We start from the raw sequence: 12,288 nt of genomic DNA on the forward strand, positions 1-12,288 counted from the left end.
ACGCAGGCGTTGGCACCGCCGCCCTCTGTTTAGGGACCATGTGGCCCCGCCCTACGGCCTCTGCCAGCAGGGGTGCACCAGGTGCCACCCGCCTGCGCCTAGGTTCACCTCTGCGCGCGGGGTGCAAGGCCATTTTTGCGCTCCCGATGAAAGGGAATCCTCTGCCTGCGGGGTTCAAGGAAACTTTCACCAGCAGTTGCAAGGTCACCTCACCGCGCTCCGCAGTTCAAAGACACCTTAGGGTGCGGCGGGAGCGGGATTCTCCTTTTGGGGATCAACTCAGAGCCAGAACCAGTGACCTCTGGCTAAGGTGTGCCCAGTCCTCCGCAGCCGGGTAAGAACGCACCAGCTGATGGATGGCAAGAGCACAAAATTTAACCTCAGCGCCTTTAGTGGATCAAGGCGGGCACTGAAGGGGCTGAGCAGGATGGCAAGCTGGAGGTCATAGCCTGGAGCCTGGGGGTTCTGGTAAAGAGCATTGAAGGCAGAAGGGGAGATGGCTGGGAAGACACGCATATACTAGGATGCAGGAAGTTTGAACTGGCTCTTCTCCAGGACTTGCGGCACAGGACCTTCATAACTTGGGGAGCATACAGATCAAAGTGCAGACTAAATGCATCTATCTGGGGAAATCAGCCCGACTCCGCAGGTGGGGGTGGGGGCACAGAAAGGTCAGAAGGAACGCGGGGCGGAGAGGATGAGCACAGGGCAGGAAAGTATTTTGTGGGCAAGTCCTGCTCCTTCTTTCTTCTAGATCTTCTCTTCTCTGCAGTTAGGAAGGTACTTTTTAAAATCTAAGCAGGTCCAAGTTGGAGAGGAGGGGCTGAAGATAGCAGGAGAGTTGAGTGCAGTCAAAGTTGCATTTTCATTTTATATTATTTTTTAAAAGGTTACATTTTTATATACCCTCTCTCCAAACCCCAGTCTGTTGAGAACTCTCCTCATGGGGTTACTGGTATTCACTCTGGGATTACAAAGACCACGGAACATTCCTATCCACGTTGTGACTCTTACAATCTTTCTGCCTCTTATTCCCCAATGTTCCCTGAGCCTTGGCGGGCGAGTTAGCAGTCTACTTAGTGATCATTTCTCTGCTGCCTTTGGATTTCTGCTTTGATGAGTTTAGAGTGACCACTGTGTCTGTTGCCATCTCTCTGGAGCTGGTTGTCAGGCTAGCAATGAAAGCAGAATTTATGACACTTCTTTCTCTGCTATTTTTCCTGGGTCCTAGCAGATATGATAGAGGTGACATGTCTTATGTTTGGCCATTGGCTATCTTTTTCTTGTTGTATTGATGAATCTTGGATCCCAAGTTGCATCTTTAAAAATCATTCATTACTATTTCCTAACAGAAAGAAGTAGCTATCTTATTCAGTTCAAGAGAGTATTTTTCAAGAAATCAAGACTTTTCTAGAACCAAGGATGCTCCTCCTGACCTATGGCATACCTGATTGTCATATGAGTACATAATTATAGAATGAATAATGATGCCTAACCACTTATGCAACCCTTGCTATGCACTTTGCCTAGTGCTTAGAACTTTATCTATGTTAATTCAAACAACCTAGAGGTAGCTAACATTACATCATGTTTATAGGTGAGGAAAGCAAGGCACAGAGTGGTTGTGGGGCTCTCCGAAATTCAAACAGCTGGCAACTGGCAGAGTCAGACAGCCTGCCTTCAGAGTCTGCGTCACCCACTGCAGCTGTACCACATAGCCTCAGCGAAGGCTGTGGGAGAAAGGGGTGGGAAGAGGAAACTGTTACATCAAGAGTTGTGGAGACAAGACTATACATTTGAAAGTATGCAAGCAGAGAAGGAGATGAATGTGAATTCAGTGATGACATAGGGGGAAGAAGAGGGCTTGCAGAAGCAGGGATTTGAAGTTATGCTGGTTGGGTTTGAATCCATCTTGGAAGAGGAAGCTCTCCTGAAAAGGCCATCTACTGTGTGGCAGGCTTAATGTTATGCTTGCTACATTATGCAAAGTCAGTAACGATTAACCCCAATTAAGTTTGAGCTTCCATGTGAGATTGTAGATTCCTGTGGGAAGAGACTTGTATCATTGACTACTGAGTTTTCTAGTGGTGTCCATAGAACTTTGCACTTAAATAGTATTGTTGTGGTTTAAATGTAAACTGTAAAATGTCATGTGCTTGATCACTTGGTCCCAGGCCGGCAGTAGTACTTGGAAACATGTGAAATCTTCAGGAGATGGAGCCTTGCTGAAGGAGGTGGATCACTGAGGATGGCCTTGAGGATTTTTAGCTTGGCCTCACTTGCTATTCTCTCTATGTTGCAATGTGATGCTAGCTTCTCACTTGGCCCTGTCTTGTCTCCCGCTCCTTGATAAAACTTCCCTTTGAAACTGTAAGATGTAAATAAACCCTTTCCTTCCTTGAGTTGCTCTGTTCATGTATTTATTCACAGCAACAATAAAGGAGCTGGCACAAGCGTCTCAATAAATATGATCACATGGACAGGTGTATGGTACAAACTGGGGAAAAAGAAGTGGGGAAAACAAAACAAATAGAACAGATGACGAATTTGTAGTAACTGTACTATGAGCTAAGCATTTTGCATCCTTGTTGCTTCCTGCTGTTAGCCTTGCTTTACAAAGAAGGAAAGTAAGCCTTAGGACATTAAATAATAACTTCCTTTGGGTTCCACAGCTAGGAAGTGTGGGAGCCTCTGTGTGGTCTGAGGTCAAGGGCTGCTAGAGTTCTTGTTTCTTTTATGTTTCCTCCTCTCAGACTGGTGTGGAAAGCAGGGTAAGAAAGGAGGCATGTTCATGGGCAATTAATTGATTGAGGATGCAGGCTTGTCTACAATGTGCTTGAAAATTCCTCATTTTAGGCAAAGGTGTGTGTGTGCACATGCGCACACATGAAGTGAGCATTAACTTTAACCTTAATAGATATTAGTAATTATGTGTGTACTATAATCAATAATTTAAATCCATACTTAGGAGTGCCACATGTTGGAAGTTAGCCCATCAAGTGTCGTCTTATAAATATGCATATGTTGAGTTTACTAACAACTGTCACAAGACTTAGTAGAAACAATTATTTGTGGTGAAGCCAGTTTTAACCACATTATGTGATTTGGAAAGCAATTTTGTACAAGCAGCTCCAGCTCTGTCTAGAAACAGAGTCGGTATTCTACCTCAGGAAGGGAGCCTTGCTCCAGAATGTGGTTGGGTGCTAAATGCACAGGAATGCTGAAGGAGGTCCCACGGAGTATGCTGAACAGATTGTCATAGGATGATTTTCATTCTTCCTTACTGGTCATCTTTTTAATTTTTTTTGTTTTGTTTTGTTTTGTCTTTCGAGGTAGGGTTTCACTCTAGCTAAGGCTCTCCTGGAATTCACTATGTAGTCTCAGGGTGGCCTCGAACTCACGGTGATACTCCTACCTCTGCCTCCTGAGTTCTGGGATTAAAGATGTGTGCCACCACGTCTGGCAATTTTTTTTTTTTTTTTTTTGAGTTAGGATCTCACTCTAGCCCAAGTTGAACTGGAATTCACTATGCAGTCTCAGAGTGGCCTTGAACTCATGGCGATTCTCCCACCTCTGCTTCCCAAGTGCTGGGATTAAAGGTATGTGCTGCCACGCCCAGCTTTCATCTTTTGTGAGTGACTGACTTGGTTTTGTGTTTATTGGGCCATAACACCTGGCAGTGAGATGATGGCCCAAAGGACCTATGGCTTCAACCACACCCTTGTCTTGGAGAGGACTGTCACTGCGATAAAGACCCTGGCAGCAGGCCAAGCTAGCTTGGTCAAAAGGCCACAGGACATCAGTGTCATTGGAGAGGTTTGTTGTCACTGCAAGAATTCAAAAGTTTTGTATTGTCATTCCAGTTTTCTTTTGGGTAATTAGCTCCTTAATCTTTAGAACTTAACTATTATCTCTGGGCCTTTCTTTTTTGTGTGTACAGGGAAGCCCTTCAAAGAGCCAATATGGATGAAATGAAACAGCAGATATGTAAACAATAAGTAGCAAAGTACATATATATATAGTCAGGCCAAATTCCAAATGGCATTCAGAAAGAACTTACGGGATAACATTGTTATATAAAAAGAAATAAACATAGCATAAATATTATATAAACATTTATATATACACATTGTAACTACGTGAAATATGTGTGCGTGTGTGTGTGTGTGTGTGTGTGTGTGATTTAGACAGGAAGGAGCAGTGACTTCAGAAACAAAAGGGCAGAGTTCAGGAGAGGGTCAGGTCAGGGAGAATGGAAGGAAACTTGACTTTTATTATATGACCTCCTGTGATGTTTGAAATTTTAAGCCATTTATATTGATTACAATATATTATCTTGATTACTATATATATACTTTAGACAGAGAGAGAGAGAGAGAGAAACAGAAAGAATTGGCATGCCAGGGCCTCAGCCACTGAGTAGCGTTCCAAATGCTTGCACCACCTAGTGGGCATGTGCGACCTTGCCCTTGCCTCATCTTTGTGGGTTTAGCATCTATGGGATCTGGAGAGTCCAACATGGATCCTTAGGATTTGCAGGCAAGTACCTTAACTGCTAAGCCATCTCCTCAGCCCTCTTGATTGTATTTATAACCATATTTTTAAATTTTTGTTTATTTTTATTTAATTATTAGAAAGAGACAAACAGAGAGAGAAAGAGGCAGACAGAGAGAGAGAGAGAATGGGCACGCCAGGGCCTCCAGCCACTGCAAACGAACTCCAGACACGTGTGCCTCCTTGTGCATCTGGCTAAAGTGGGTCTTGGGGAATCGAGCCTCGAACCGGGGTCCTCAGGCTTCGCAGGCAAGCGCTTAACCGCTAAGCTATCTCTCCAGCCCTATAATCATATTTTTTATTTGAAAAGATTGTTTGTATCAGTTATTCTTGCCCAGAAGAAGTGTAGATTGAGAAAGAAATGAGAGACAGAAAGAGAGAGAAACCAATCAAAAGAAACTGGGAGTGTATCTTCATCAAGCAGCTCCTTAGGGCTGGGATGTAGTGCACAGCATTGTGCTTGTCTAGTATACACAGTGCCCTGGGTTTGTTCACTTGTACCACAAATACCAAAAAAATAAGATACTCTTTAAAAGGATGATTTGGATTTGGGGCCATTAGGAAACATTGTCCCAAGCCATAGAATCTAGGACTTAAAACCTGAGTATAAATGAATATATGTTGTCAGTATATATATTAAGCTATTTAGGAGAGTAAAAAAATGTAGAAGACCATAGATGCCTATATTTCAGGAATAATATATACTTGAATTTAATAAAATCCTTAGTTATCTCAGGATGCATCCGCTAATGAAGCTGGTGATGAATATCTGCCACACTGCTCAGTTATTTTCCACAACCCACCTTGGAGGTCTGCCCCTACCCAGGACCTCAGGACCAGCAGCCTCCAGTGGGTCAGGAGTCATCCAGGGTGAGTCTATTCAGCATCAAGCAGCACCAGACTGAACCAGGCTCATGTTTCACTATGTAAGTACCAAGAGAGAGTTTTAAGGAATTACACTTTGCCAGTGCAAGCCTTTTCAGGCTCATCTTTTCCTTTAACATTTCAAAGATCCTTTATCAATGCTCTGTGACCCTTCAAATGACTCTATTTTGGATTACACCTCAGGGTAGAGCTAATATCTTAGTTACATCACTTGACTACACACAGGCTGATTAGACTGTGTAACCAGAAGTAGGGGTTTGTTAATGGTAAGGCTCATCAAGAGTACTTCATGGCAAGTCATGGGGAACTAGAACAACAGTGAAAGTGGGAACATCTCAAATTTCAGCAGACACAACAAGGATCACTCATTGCAAGACCCTGCAACAGAGATTATGTCTTGTTTGATTTGAGGTGGGACCTGAGAGCATCTGGCAGGTTGGTGCATGCTGCTGCTCCAGGACTGCACAACACTATGCATAAAAGATTAAGAGGAAGATGGGAGAGAGGTGAATCTATGGAGCTAGGCAGCACCTTCTAGGCAAAGTTCAAAAGCTTTGGCCGGACTGGAGAGATGGCTTAGCAGTTTAGGGGCTTGTCTGCAAAGCCAAAGGACCTAGGTTCAGTTCTCCAGGACCCATGTAAACCAGATGCACAAGGTGGCACGTGTGTTTGGCGTTCGTTTGCAGCAGCTGGAGGCCCTGGTGCACCCATTTTCTTTCTTTCTCTTTTTTTTTTTCTCTCTCCAATAAATAAATAGAAAATAAGAACATTTAAAAAAGAACTTTAACTGTATCCTAGTGGGCATTGGAAAATCCTTAGACTTTTCAAAAAAAGAAAAGCAGATGTTTCAAAAAAATAAATAAATAAAAACCACCACATCACCATGATGAGAATGATTAAGTAGGCAGTAGAAGGTTTTCTCATCCTGGAACCTGGGAGAGAGCTGGGGACCCTTTTAGGAGTGGTGTGGGTAAGATCTACCACAGTGACTGGAGAAGGTAGGGACTGTTTCTTAGTGTCCTTAGAATTGGGTGGAATTAAGAATTCTAGGTGTGGGGCTGACAATGTCGACATTTGGTTGGATGTGAGCAGAGTGTGGTGAGGGAGGAAGAAGTGAAGGGAAATAGGCCTGATGGGGAATGTTCTTGAATTTGGGGCTTGTGGAGGAGTGTTCTCGATAAAACTAGAAATTCACTTAAAAGCTGTGGACTTCCATTCAACTTTGCAAGAGTATTCTTAAAAGGGAGTGACAAAAGTCATGTTCAGCATGAGCACATGTTGATGTAGAAGTATTATGATTACATCAACCCTTTCTCAAACTAAAAGATCTAGTTATCCGCCAAGGCCCATTTCCCCTGCTGCACTGTATGATAATTATCTTATTGTTTTGCAAGAGCTTATTCTCAAGGTGGTCAAATGTGGTGGAGGAAAACTCAAGTCTTGAGTTCATTACCCCAAAGAGAAGATCTAGGGACACTTATGGGACAAGGAAGCAGGGCAAAAGTGGACTGGAGTGAAATAACCAGTAGTCAGCGTAGGTCTAGTCAATCCTCCTGACTCTCTTCAGTGATCGGACTGTGGTGCTGTCAGCAAGGCTTGAAGTTGGAGGTTTTGTCCCTTTGATGTCAAGAGGTCATAAAACTTGGTTGTTTCAACAGAAGTTACTTTTATTTCCTTGGAAAATAACTAACCAACCATTATCATGACCCAGACATCGGAAGTGATACCTCCAAAAACTACCAGGAGACAAAAAACTGCTTACCCATGTGGCATTCAAAATTAGTGATTTAAAAAATCAATTAAAAATTAACTGACAGGGGCTGGAGAGATGGTTTAGTGGTTAAGGCACTTGCCTGTAAAGCCAAAGGACCCAGGTTTGATTACCCAAGACCCATGTAAGCCAGATGCACAAAGTGGCACATTCATCTGGATTTTGTTTGCACTGGCTAGAGGCCCTGGCATGCCCATTCTCTCCCTCTCCCCCTCCCCTCAAATAAATAAAAATAATTTTAGAAAGAAAATTAACTGATGGGCTGGAGAGATGGTTAAGTGGTTAAGGCACTTCCCTGAAAAGCTTAACGGCCTGGATTTGATTCCTCGGTACCCACGTAAAGCCAGATGCACACGTGTTACATGAGTATGGAGTTTGTCTGCAGAGGCTAGAGGCCCTAGTAGGCCCATTCTGTCTGTTTGTCTGTCTCTCTGCTTACAAATCAAACAATAAATAAAATAATATTAAAAAAAATTCTGAACGCTCAGGAGGTATAGGCAGAAAAATGATACATTCAAAGCCAGATCAGGTTACACAATAAGATACTGTATGAGAAAGTGGGGGTAGGGAAGAGAAAAAATATATCTAGCAGGCTTAGAGGAAGCAATAGGATTTCCTGTGCTTTTTATCTGAGCAATGTCTTAAGTCAGAAAAAAGATTTCCTTATTTCCTTGTACTATAAACTGTCAAGAATTTCTGTTCTGGGGATGAAGTGCAGTAGCACAACACGTGCCCCACATACATGAAGCCCTGAGTTTGATTCTTAGCACTCCAGAAAAAAAGGGGGGGCCAAATATCAGAGAGAACTCCCATTCATCAAAACGACCAGAAGAGAAGCTCCAAGTGCCCAGCACTGGAGGAGTCATGTCTAGCACACCCACCAGAGCCCTGGAAACACTGCAGAGGATTAAATGTGAGCTCTGCTCTCACTGCTAGCCACAGAACCTTCTCTATGGAGATGGAAGTTTTGAGGAGACTCAAAACTCATTAAAGAAGAAAACAGGAGGTGGTTGAGAGATAGCTCAACATCAAAGACTTCTAACACGTCCTCCAAAGCTCAAGGCGCATTGTGGAAGAGGGGACAGAAAGAATGAATGAGTCACAGAGTGGTCATGGTCCTCTTGGCATGAACCAACTGGTACATTCATAACCCACAGTGATTAGTGACACTTCCCATGGAGGAGAACCCTCATGGAATGAGGCAGGGGAGAGGGGACGAAAAATGATAACCTGATAAGAACATTATAAATTTTGTGTTTATATATTAAAGTTTCCAATAAAAAGTTTTTTTTTTTAATCTAGGCACTAATAAACCTATCATAAGAAGGTGTATTAGAAAATGGAAATTGAAAATTCTCATACATAGGAGATGAAAAAAACTATTTAGTATGCAATTTAATGTAAAGTTTTTCTCATAAATTGCCTTAGAGAATAAACTGCCAATAAGACGAATCTTATTTCCACTTTTGGTGTTATATTTGATTATTTGACTGCAAAATATCTACTTTAAATAGAAATGTCCTAAAGTGAAAAAAAGGAGGGCTGGAGAGATGGCTTAGCAGTTAAGCGCTTGCCTGTGAAGCCTAAGGACCCCAGTTCGAAGCTCGGTTCCCCAGGTCCCACGTTAGCCAGATGCACAAGGGGGCGCACGCGTCTGGAGTTCGTTTGCAGAGGCTGGAAGCCCTGGCGCGCCCATTCTCTCTCTCTCCCTCTATCTGTCTTTCTCTCTGTGTCTGTCGCTCTCAAATAAATAAATTAAAAATTTTAAAAAAAGGAAACAAAAACTAAGTAATTAATGATTTTCAATGACCAAATAAAAACAGTTCTTCTATTCCTATTCATAAAAGCAATATAAATATAAATAATAATATAAATATTTTAAAAATATTTTATTTATTTATTCGTATAAAACAGACAGAGAAAGAAAGAGAGAGAGAGAACACAGAGAGAACACAGGCATGTCAGGGCCTCTTACCACTGCAAACAAACAGACACATGCCCACTTCTTCATCTGGATTTCCATGGGTACTGGGAAATTGAACCTGAACTGGAAGGCTTTGCAAACAAGTGTCTTTAACTGCTGAGCCATCTCCCTAACCCAAGGTCAACATTTTTAAAGAAAAAGTACAGACAAGAAAATTCAGTGAAATATAAATACAATTCCCTTAAATATCTAAGAGTGTGTTTTAACTCACTTGTAATAAAGAATGAAAACTAAGCCGGGCGTGGTGGCGCATGCCTTTAATCCCAGCACTCGGGAGGCAGAGGTAGGAGGATCGCCGTGAATTCAAGGCCACCCTGAGACTACATAAGTGAATTCCAGGTCAGCCTGAGCCGGAGTGAGACCCTACCTTCAAAAACCAAAAAAAAAAAAAAAAGAAAGAAAGAAAAACAAAGAATGAAAACTAAAACACATTGAAAGAAAATGTTGGAAAAGTGGAGCCAAAGGCTTTGAGAGTCTTAGTAGGGCCCTTCTGAGCCTCTGCCTGCAACATTCAGAGACACTGGCATGGAAAGATACGCCAGGCCGGACGTGTGCAGGCAGCCCGAGAGGCGGCAGTGGGTGCGCTGGCTGGGGTGCCATCGTGCCTCATTGCTTTGCTGCACTTCATTTACAAGCCCAGGGGAGATGACTTTAAGACAGGATTTAAACTCAGGAAATTAAAATAAAAGTCTACTGAAAGCATTTTCCTGAGATGAATTGTCATCAACAATTAATCCAAGCACAAACTGAAAAAAAAACATAACATTTAATTTTCCTTGCTTAGGTTTTGTAAAAAAAAAAAAAAAGAAAAAAAAGGTATTTATTGTCATTAAATAGGATCTGAGATATGAAAGATTAAAACACACACCAAACACTTATGCACCTAGTGGTGCCATATTCCAATTTGGGTTTCTGTTGTTTTGAGTGATGACTTAGTGACCAAATTGTTTCATTTAATATATGATCACAAAAAGTTCAACATAAATAAATGCATGGTGTACTTATAGTTTGATAGAGTCCTTCACGACTCTTCAACAACAAATATAATTTTTTGAATAACTAAGATAAACAATGTGTGTTTGTTAATGTTTACATACTTTTCTCCAAATGAAATTTCTACTAGAGAAAAGAGAAAATACTTTATCTAGTACCTTTTGCATTCTGGTATTTATTATGAATGTGGCTATTTTGACAGTCAATTTTAACATCTCCTAAAACCTAAAACATTCCCTTCTTGGTTTGAGTTCCTAAGTAAGCAATAACCTTGCTTTATTTATCTATGACCTGACATTTTCTCCTTGGATAATGGAAGTCATAAGGAAAACACAGTAATTACCTTGAGCTGAAATCTATCCATTCATTCTTACCATAATAAATTGAAGAATGGAAAATCATAAACAGAAAAATTAACAAGAGCTCAAATTTAAAGATACTTATGCAATTTCCATTTATGAGCCATTAAATAATTCATCAAGACAAGACAAGCTGGTATCTTGAAAAGAAAAAAAAAATAGAAAACAAGAACCCATGATATATATGAGGAGAAAGGGTAAATATCAAATACTCATTGGGTCTAAGGCAGAAGCTTCTGGTAGTAGAAAGAGACATTCCTCCCCTTAGGAAGAATGTGGCCATGAACATCTGTGAGATGTTAACAGTGATATAATACCAATATCTAACCCCTCACAGTCCCATTGGGATTAAGTAAAATAATATAACACTTTCCATGAATTGTTGGACATTTTATAATTAACTGACAAATATCTTAATGGTGATGAGAAAAATGGGGAAAAATGAGACATAAAATGAAGTGCTTTATAGGTAACAATGGAAATATATAAAAATTTCTGCAGGGCTCAAGAAAGGCTATTGGAGATAAGAGAGGACAAAATGTTCTCCCTATAATCCATGACCCAGTCCCCCTTGGCTCAGAGCCTCCTGCTGCTGTCCCATACAGCCCTGGACATTGGACTCGATCTCTCCTGGATTCTGGTCATGGTTCTGCCAACCCCAAGCTTTTCTCTCTTTAGCTGTTTTGTCTCCAACATGGGCTTCCAATGAGGAAGAGAACTGATGAAAGAAGGATCCCTCAAAGCCAAGACTTTGTGTTGCAGTTGTTAACTAGTTTGTTTTATTCTTCTTAATAAAGAGTCCTTTTCCACTGAAATTAACAGAACAGAAATTAACATGGTCATGCCTCCTGACCCCAAAAAGCAACCCTTCTCCCACAGCACGTGCCTCAAGAATTAACTGCAGAAAAACCCAGGATTTTGGTTAGTCTTTAATATTATTCTAAGATTTCAACAACAAACAAAGATGTAAGTATAAAATATGAAAACACACCATCTACCAGTAGTTCTGAACACTCACAGTGGTCACAATGTGGGGCTGAGGTCAACCCAGAGGTAAAGGCGATGGGCCTCACCCTGTCAGTGGACTCATGTTTGCAGAGGGAAGGCAAACGGGAGGCTCACACTGGGCAAAGCGCATTCTCTTTATGGACAAGCAGCTTCCTTCTCTCGCCCTGGCTTGGCATTGTATGGAAAAGTTCCTTTCCTTTGATGTTAAAAGTGCTCTGCTCTAAGAACTGCAAGGGTTTTTCTTCTTTCTGAGATAAAATTCACTATAGATGCCATATATTTCTAGGTCCACATTGTTGGTTAATGTCCCTCAGAATCAACAATTCACAGAAAACTATTTGTTAGAACATACTGCACTTGGATGCAATGCACTTTAGAGTTCACAGTACAAGGCTCTGTGGTACAAAGTGCCTATAAGAAGTATCCCATCATACACAGTTGCCACAGAACTTCCCTGGAGGACAGATCCATTGTTGGCATAAACTGTAGTCACCAAAGGCTTTTCAGATAGAATGTTCTGGATGCGGAGAACCTACATGGGGGATACAAAATATTAATATAGAACCCCATAGACCCATGTCACTCAATCACCAATAATCCCTTGTCTGCTTCCTTAATGGCACAATGATTATGAAACCATGCTGTTGGGAACAGCAGTTAGCAATCTTTTTAATGCTTAAATTAAAGTACTTCCTCCTACCTTCAAAGAAGGTGAAAGTACTTTAAAAAATCAT

General features: G+C 41.4%; 1 protein-coding gene across 1 annotated transcript in view; it reads right to left on the reverse strand.

The window, feature by feature from the left end:
- Window positions 1–11,462: 11,462 nt before the first annotated feature.
- Pon2 (paraoxonase 2) overlaps window positions 11,463–12,288 on the reverse strand; it is a 38,866-nt gene continuing 38,040 nt past the window's right edge. The window contains exon 9 of the mRNA XM_045160831.1: window positions 11,463–12,086. Coding sequence (XP_045016766.1) covers window positions 11,928–12,086 — 159 coding nt within the window. The 3' untranslated portion in view covers window positions 11,463–11,927. The remainder of the gene's footprint in view (window positions 12,087–12,288) is intronic.

The sequence above is a fragment of the Jaculus jaculus genome, chromosome 10 (genome assembly GCF_020740685.1).
Source record: "Jaculus jaculus isolate mJacJac1 chromosome 10, mJacJac1.mat.Y.cur, whole genome shotgun sequence".
NCBI classification, from domain to species: Eukaryota; Metazoa; Chordata; class Mammalia; order Rodentia; family Dipodidae; genus Jaculus; species Jaculus jaculus.